The following is a 9,286-nucleotide window of genomic DNA, read 5'->3' on the forward strand; positions in this document are numbered from 1 at the left end:
GTTTCTTAATGAAAGAATGCAAGCCATCACGGCGTGGTAAGGCATTTTCATTTTTTTTTCTATTTACTTTCAGATGTTTTAATTAAGTTCTCACTTACAACCTTAACAACACAGACGTTTGTTATGATAGCGTCTTTTATCCACTATTAGTTCATTATTCCTGCAAACTTATTTGCAAATAATTCTGCAATAAATATAACCCTTTTAAATACAATAGAAAAGAACATTTATTTATTTTTATTTCAAGGTAGTATCCTCATATATAATGCATTTTCTTTCAAATACCACTTGTTAATATAAAGTTTCATCATATTCAAATCAATACTTCTCCATTCATCACCTCCCACTTCATGCTTCATAGTCCTAAGCCATGTAGATCTGGGTCTTCCAACTCTTCTAGTGTCTTGTGGAGCCCAATTAAATGTTTGGTGAACTAATCTCTCTTGGGGAGTGCGAAGAGCATGTCCAAACCATCTACATCTACCCCTCACCATGATCATATCCGCATATGGCACTCGAGTAATCTCTCTTTTAGTTTCATTTCTACTCATGTCCTGCCATTTTACTCCCAATATTCTTCCGAGGGCTTTGTTCTCAAATCTACAAAATCTGTTGGATACTATTTCATTGTCATACCACGAATCATGTCCATAAAATAACACCGATCTCACTAAACTGATATATAGTCTGATTTTTATATGTAATTTCAGGCGATTTGATATCCAAATTTTACTTAACCTAGCCATTGTCTGCTTTGCTTTTTTCAACCTTTCATTAAACTCATATTCTAAATATCCTGTATTAGAGATCATAGTTCTTAAATATTTAAACGATTCCACTTTAATAATCCTTTCTCCTTCCAATGATGTTTCATTTTCCATTACATTTTAGAAAAAAAAACATTTACCTATTTTTTTTTTTCAGAGATACTCCGAGTTCTACGAGAAGAGAAGGAACCACAACAATTTGTCATGGGAATGATTGCAGAGTGCACAGAAAGATTGAAGTTTGAGTCGATTAGTGTCGTAAGAACCCCCTCAATTGTTCCTATAATGTTTCAACAAACCATGAATTATCTACTACATCGATACGGACTAAGCATATTTGACTCTTAATATATCGAATTTTCTTATCTTATTTTTTTTTTTTATTCAAACTATCAGGATACTTTTTGGTTAAATTACGCTAAAATGATTACCGTATATGTTGAAACATCCAAACATCTTTAAATAAATTTAAAAACTAGTGTACCTATTAATCCTTCTATATATATGTATATGTATATATATATATATATATATATATATATATATATATATATATATATATATATATATATATATGTGTGTGTGTGTGTGTGTGTGGGCATCAAAGAGGCATTCATTATTTTCTCCCATACAGGAGTACATAGCTGACAATCCTAAGCAAAACGAACTCAACTATCTGAACGGAATAATAACAGCTGAGAATATGGCTGTATACGGACAGGCCCTCATTGATGCAGTAGAGATGGACAAGTGTGTTCCACCCAACTACGGATCCTTTACGGTGAGTCGCTTTTATCAATTGCAGTTTCAAAAAAGACGACAGTAAGGATGAAAGTACTTTTAATCACAGGAAATATTATTATAAGTATCGATATTGCCAGTTTGTTTATGTCACAGGTACAGTATTAGGAAACTATGATATAAATATATTAGTTTCACTATTATTAAACTATGATGTAAAAAAGGTATTTTATTATGTGGGAGGGTCAATTTTACGGAACTTTCTGGCATTGTTTCCGAAAGGAAAATGATAAATTAACCCTAGTATAATTTCCCTAACTAATGCTCATGGGCATTGCTAGTTTTTATTAAACAATGTGCAACAAATAATTAATTTTATGAAATTTTTTGCTGTATGATCTAAGAGGAAACTATTTATACCCTTAAGCTTCTAGTACTCTAAACAATAATTTTGATTATGGGAGCAAATAAACATCTCATTCCTGAGACACAAATGTTTAAAAATGGGATGCATATTGGCTCAGCTAAAACACTTAAAATGTGAATGAAGAAAGAAAGCGCGTTTTTTAAATGTGTCTAACCACTGTGCGGTGCAGGATTGAGTAAAAACGGCTTACATAGGACTGAGAATCGGTAAAAATTTCAAGAATTGCTAATAACTACAAGTGACAGCTGAAAAATGCTTTTAAATATTCTCAAAATTTCAGAGTCAGGGGATAAAACCATTATTAGAATATATCTGGAGGAGAAGACAGGACAAAACATTACTCAACTGGAATATCCCCAATTTTATTGTGAAAATTATTTGTACATTGGTTTAAGTGTTGGTATGCTAATCTAATTGTACAAAATAATTGAATCTCTAGTGAAGATGATTAATACGTGGGAACTTTCTTTGGTTAATAACGCAAGTTGTTTCAAATGAGGTCAGTACTATTACCATTACAATTTTAATTTCACCGTCAGGTACGTCAAATGACAATCAATCCTGATCATTACAACTGTAGTTGTTTCCCTAAAAAATGATTGTGTTTTGTGGATTTCTGAATATGAATAATACAGTATAACAATATAATTTCTATGATGCACTGAACATTAATACAGGGATGTATATTGACGGAAGTATACTGAAATGTCTTTGATCAAGTTTCGTAATTGTCTTTGTCAAATTCCTAAATTATATCCGAGACAGTTACCTAACTATAAAACTAAGTACCGCATCAACTCCGGTAGAATATCTTCAATTCTGAACATGCTTCCAATTGACATAGGATTTCTTTAAAACAAACTTCAAGTTAACCAAGAGATACAGTTTACAAAGAGCTTGTTCATGAATCAGTTCCCTGAAGCTTTTAAAAACTATACTTTATAAACGTTGTGTCGATGACACCTTGGATTATTTTTTTTATAGTCATACCAGCACTTTGTTTTTAAAATACATAAAATTGTTCCCCCATTTGATAAGTTTACATTGGATCTAAAAATCTAGAACATAATAATTAGCTTCTATTTTTAGACATTTCAATCTCTTACTAATGTTTTTAATTCTTCTTTGACAAATTCAGATCTGTAGTTATTAAAATGGTTTCATTATTGCAGATCGCAAGCAAGATCGGATACCACGTATGTCTTCTTAAGACATGCGCAGACTCGAAGGCTGCTGCTGCTGAGACCGTACCTGCTCAGACCGTGAACTAGAAATTAATTTTGTGAGATAGTGCAGATGGACATCGTTAAATTCAAAAGAATAAAATGGGAGGCTGTGTAAACTTCTTTCCAGTATCCAGTAAAGACTTATGAAGGGAACGGGTGATAAGGGATACTGATTGAGGACTAAAATATTTTTAACAAATTCATTACCTTTAATAAATTTCATTAAACTATCTTTGATCATTTTCTGGAAGCAACAATAAAATTCTTTAAAAATTCTCGGATTAATCATTCTTCATGGATATACAATTAATTGGATAACTAAAAAAATTATCTGATAATTATAAAAGCAAATGTTGCATGATCACATTCTCATTCCCTGAACAACCTGAATTAACATCTATTATAATTTATTCTATTTCGAATTCTCTGGCGCACAATTTAAATGAGCAATGAACGCCATCAACCCTAGGCTCCGTTAGTGCAAAATTCTTCACATGACTGTGATCATGTTTCAAATTATTAAAAGAACACAATACATATAATCATCTTTTCTACTAGCACTAATACTTAGCCATGGCACCCAACCCCCTTCCTGCTCACCCAAACACATGCGTTTATATATATATATATATATATATATATATATATATATATATATGTGTGTGTGTGTGTGTGTATATATAATCTTTTTATTTATATATTCTGAATACGGATACCTTAACGTGGTGAAAGGTTTTTGTGCATCGCCATGCCATGTTCAGCAAAGCTGTACTAGTCATAGGCATCCATACTAGGTTGGTTTGCTATGAGCAATCAGACAATGGTCTCCCACCATCACCAATTCGCACTGGCCAACGTGGTGATGAAAACTGGCCAAACCACAGACATGAATAAAGACATATCTGAGGCCATTGTCCTGCAGTGGACTAGTAACGGTAATATTTGTTTGTGTGTATATATATATATATATATATATATATATATATATATATATATATATATATATACATATATATATATATATATATATATATATATATATATATATATATATATATATATATCTGGTGGAATAGCTTTTTGCTAATGCTTTTAAGGATTGCCTCACTTCTCTTTCCCATATGCTGAAGCGTCATGTTTAACGTTTTGGTCTCATCAAATATGAGTATTTTATATAACCTTGTTGCTTAATGGTAGCTCATGAAGGACAGAGGTTAGGGACAGGACAATGCCCTAAAAAACTAAACATATATAAATTTACATATGAACTGCTCCCAAGTCCCCTCTCAATCAAAGTAGGACCAGGGAGGTCCAGACAATGGCTGCTAATGACTTAGCAAGTAGACCTATGTACTCCCCCAAACTAGCTCACAAGGATGGTGAGATTATAGACTTCTAGAAACTATCGAGCTTGTGAGGGGTCTCGAACTCCCGTCCAAGAGATTGCCAGGCTCTGACGTATCCAATATTCCACCACAACCCCTATGCAGAAGTAGACAGAAATGGTATTTTTCCCTTTTGTGTGTGTGTGTGTGTGTGAAAACAGCTGATTACTTGACTCCTAAGTTAACTTATTTTTTCTGTCTTAGGTAAAAGGGGATATTTTCAAATAGTTCGATCATTCGTAATGTCACCAGTCCATTTATATAGATGCAGCTGTGCCTGATCTAATCCCACTGCAGTCTACTTAGTTTCTATACTCTCAGATTATATAAAGTATTTGAATGTTTAAATGCAATCAACTATTCCCTAGTTTGCTATTTAAATTTTACAAAAGTTTGGGTGCTTTTGGCGCTTTCAATTCACAATGTTACGTAGAAATCCCTGAATTCGTATGATTGGTAAAAGCTTTAGTAATATACTTGACTGAAGTAATCATGAAGGCCTAGTTTCACATTTAGACAGATGGAAGTATGGGGATTCTTTCTTAGCATCATACTTAAATTTCTAACTAATAGATAGGAAAGAGCAGTTGACGGGCGATATAGTGACTAAAAAATGTAACCTCTTGATGTTTAAGTAGGTAGTGCCAGTACTCAATTATGGTTTGTATCATATACACACAATATGAGGTTTTACCTTGAAAAAAAAGTTTGTTGCTTTTGTACATAATCCTACTCTCTTTGCACCAGTTACAATAAAAAAACCTACTTATTAATTTAAAAAAACACCTTCAAAAGGCAATTAACCTTCAACAGGATGAATTAAGTATTAACTGGCAATTAAAAAATGTTCAAATAGCTTATGGCTATTGCAAAAGTTAAGATAAATGCTAACGATCCTAACATGTTCAAAATACTGATGGTGATCAAGACAAAAAATGATTCTACTAATTTCTATGCAATAGAAGGATTTATATACTAAACTGGACTCTTCTTGTAAATAATAAGTAATAAATTTCCCCTCAAACTTTCGTAGATTTGTTTGAAAAAAATTAACACTCAAACCCCATGCAAAAATGATGCCGATCTCCTTCATGTATTAATTTTGCCGAAACTACACTTCTTAACCATGTGTCTACTGGCCAAGATGGAACATATGGAAAGATGGCGACAAACTGGACTACATATTCAACTCAAGATTAAACAAGTGTCTACCAAGAAGGCATTAGGAAAACTGCTAGCTGATACCCAAATATGTCTCAACAGCACATGATGGTACTGAAAGTCCTTAAATTGCAAACTTAATAGGTTCCAAGAAGCTGTTTGTAAGTCGAATTTTGTTACATTTTGGCCTAGGGTAGGCTTCACCTAACTCACATACCTACGTTTTCCATCTGGAAAATTTAACAAATAGTCTCATATGGCAAAGGTCGTCTTGTTTACTGCATTAATTTATATAATATTGTTTTATTACAGTATTTCATTATGAACTTCTGATACATTATGAAATTTATGCTTTCAGTTGGGATCGTGTTCGTCTCTCCGAACGTTTTTATGTTGAAGACTTCCTGTAATTTAGTAGAAACGGGAGAGGATGCCCTGACTTCTTTCGTGTTTGAGGTAGGATTAATTAGACAAGAAATCCCTTGGTATTCCTGTTCCTATAACTTTTATAATAACTAAATTTCATCATTAGTGGATTAATAAATCTTATACTTGGGTTTGAATCAGATTACGAAGAGTTCTTTTGGAAAAAAGATATCATTTACATATCAAATACGAGCCATAACAGCGGGCTAATGAACAATCATGAATAGCTAAAACCTCTAAAAACTCGGAAACTTTTTCTCTCACTAAACACACACACAAACACTTACATAAACACACACACACATGTATATATATAAACATATATATATATATAATATATATATATATATATATATATATATATATATATATATATATATATATATATATACATATATGCATATATATTCTAAAGAGACTGGAGTGAAAGATTGATAAAAACCTGAGAGATGAACAAGCAGGATTTAGAAAAGGTAGAAGTTGCACTGACCAAATTTTCATTTTGAGACATGCGTAAAATATAGAAATCCACTTTTGATGGCCTTTGTGGACTATGAAAACCCCTTTTATAGCATGCACAGACCAATTTTGTGAAGAGCCCTGCATTATTATGGAATTCCTCTTAAATATGTAAATTTGTTTAAGTCTGTTCATGAGCATGGCAAATGCAAATTTGATGTTAATGGAGTCTTATCAAAAGAATTTACAGTGAAGAGCGGAGTACTCCAAGGGAATGTGTTGTCACCTATGTTGTTTATCCTCCTCCTTATGGTTTTAGTAATAGGTAAAACAGTTGGAGATGGTGAAGAAGGAATGGACTGGATTGTTGATAGGAATTTAGCAGACCTAGAATATGCTGATAAAGCTGCCCTTGTTAGCAGAACACCCCAGGATTTGAATTGCTTGCTTAACAGAATGCATGAAATATCATACAAGGTTGAGCTGATGATAAATAGAAAAAAAAGACAGAGATGATGAGAACGGAGTAGGCAACGGAAGATGAAATATCATTGGAAGGAGAAAGGATTAATGAGGTAGAATCATTTAAGTATTTAAGAACTATGATCTCCAATACAGGTTCTTTAGAATTAGTTTAAGGAACGATTGAAAAAGGCAAATCAGACAATGGCTAGGTGAAGTAAAATTTGGAAATCAAATCACCTGAAATTACACATAAAAATCAGACTATATATAAGTTTAGTGGGATCGGTGTTACTCTATGAACCTGATTCATGGTATGGCAATGAAAAAATCTCCAATAGATTTAGTAGATTTGAGAACAAAGCCCTCAGAAGGATATTAGCATTTGGATGGCAGGACAGGATTAGAAATGAAACTATAAGAGAGATTACTTGAGTGCCATATGTGGATGAGATCATGATGAGGAGTAGATGGAGATGGTTTGGGCATGCTCTTTGCACCCCCCCAAGAGAGATTAGTTCTCCAAACGTTCAGCTGGGCTCCACAAGGCACTAAAAGAGTTGGAAGACCCAGGCCTACATGGCTGAGAACTATGAAGCGCAAAGTAGAAGATGATGAATGGAATAGTATTGAATCAAAAGCTTAAGATAGAGACAACTGGTGGAATCTAACTTGGCCCTTTGCGTCAATAGGGGTAGGAGGAGATGATGAAGATGATGATATATATATATATATATATATATATATATATATATATATATATATATATAGTAGATGTGTTTGTGGTAGCTCAAGTCCTGCTGATTACAGCCCAATTTCCATAACTCCCATATGATCTAAAGTTTTTGAATGTCTTTTGGCAAAATGTCTTAATAGGTTTGCTGAAGGTAATCATCTGTTTCTTTGTTTGCAATTTGGCTTTCGTGAAGGCCTTAGAGTATATGATGCCCTTTGTATACTTTCCAATGCTGTACAGAAAACTCTTGATTGTGGTCAGGAAGTTCGTATAATTGGCCTTGATTTTAGTGCTGCCTTTGTCCTGTTAATCATGAGGCCTTTATTTTCAATTTCAAACAGTTGGATGTGGGTGGGTCTTTTCTTAGCATCTTTGAATTTTTAAGTAATAGATTGCAAAGAGTGTTTGTTGACGGGCACCATAGTGAGTATAGAAATGTCCTATCTGGTGTTCCACAGGGTAGTGTTCTTGGGCCCTTACTTTTCAAACTATATACACATGACATGTGGTTTTGCCCAAAAAACAAGCTCGTTGCATATGCTGATAATGCTACTTTATTTGCATTAATTTCATCTCCTAAATGTAGATCTAAACAAAATTAGTGAGGTACAAATTATGGGAGCATGAAGTTCAATCCTAACAAAACTCAAAGTATGGAGAGCGCTAGCAAGTCTGAGAGTGCTGACACGCACAAGAGCACTGGAGAGCCGGAAGGCGCTGACGTGCAGGAGAGTCCTGGCGAGCTGGAGAGCGTTATAAGTAAGTGGCTCCACAACATACAGATCTCAGCATCGATAACGTTTCTTTAACTATGTATGACTCTTAAAATTTTAGGCATGATTCTCACAGTAAACTTACTTTTGAGAAATACATTAGGTCTGTCTCATCCTCAATTCCACAAAAAAATTGTCTTACTGAGAAAGTCTTGTAAGATTTTTGGTGATCAATCTGAAAAAGTATTTAAATTCTTTCATTTTACCTCGTTTCAAGTATTGGTCTCCTGTCTGGTCTTCAACTGCTGATTCCCATCTTAAAGTGTAGGACAGGAACTTACGGTTTGTTAAATTTATTATTCCTGATTTATATATTAATACCTGGCACCATCATTCAATTAGTTCGCTAAGCATGCTGCATAGGATTTTTCGTAATTCTAACCATCCTTTACATTCAGATCTTCCCGGACAGGACCATCTTCTTAGTAATGATAGGTATGTAGTTAACTCTAATAGTCATGCCTTCTCCATCATGAGGCTCAATACTACACAGTATACCAGAAGCTTTATTCCAGCTGTGACCAACATGTGGAATGATCTTCCTAATTGGGTAGTTGAATCGGTAGAACTTCAAAAATTCAAACTTGCAGCAAATGTCTTTTTGTTGAACAGGCTGACATAAGTCTTTTTATAGTTTATATGTGAAAGATCTGTTGTAATGTTGTTACTCTTCTTAAAATATTCCATTTTAATAGTTCATTTCTTCTTATAAAGTTTAATTAT

General features: G+C 33.5%; 1 protein-coding gene across 1 annotated transcript in view; it reads left to right on the forward strand.

The window, feature by feature from the left end:
- The window catches only part of LOC137644167 (uncharacterized), a 5,277-nt gene extending 1,851 nt beyond the window's left edge, over window positions 1-3,426 (forward strand). The window contains exons 3-6 of the mRNA XM_068377166.1: window positions 1-36; window positions 925-1,025; window positions 1,402-1,548; window positions 3,108-3,426. The exon at window positions 1-36 is cut by the window's left edge and continues 81 nt beyond it. Of these exons, the coding sequence (XP_068233267.1) occupies window positions 1-36; window positions 925-1,025; window positions 1,402-1,548; window positions 3,108-3,206 (383 nt within the window). The 3' untranslated portion in view covers window positions 3,207-3,426. The remainder of the gene's footprint in view (window positions 37-924; window positions 1,026-1,401; window positions 1,549-3,107) is intronic.
- The last annotated feature ends 5,860 nt before the right edge of the window (window positions 3,427-9,286 follow it).

Source organism: Palaemon carinicauda, chromosome 1, assembly GCF_036898095.1.
Source record: "Palaemon carinicauda isolate YSFRI2023 chromosome 1, ASM3689809v2, whole genome shotgun sequence".
Lineage (NCBI taxonomy): Eukaryota > Metazoa > Arthropoda > Malacostraca > Decapoda > Palaemonidae > Palaemon > Palaemon carinicauda.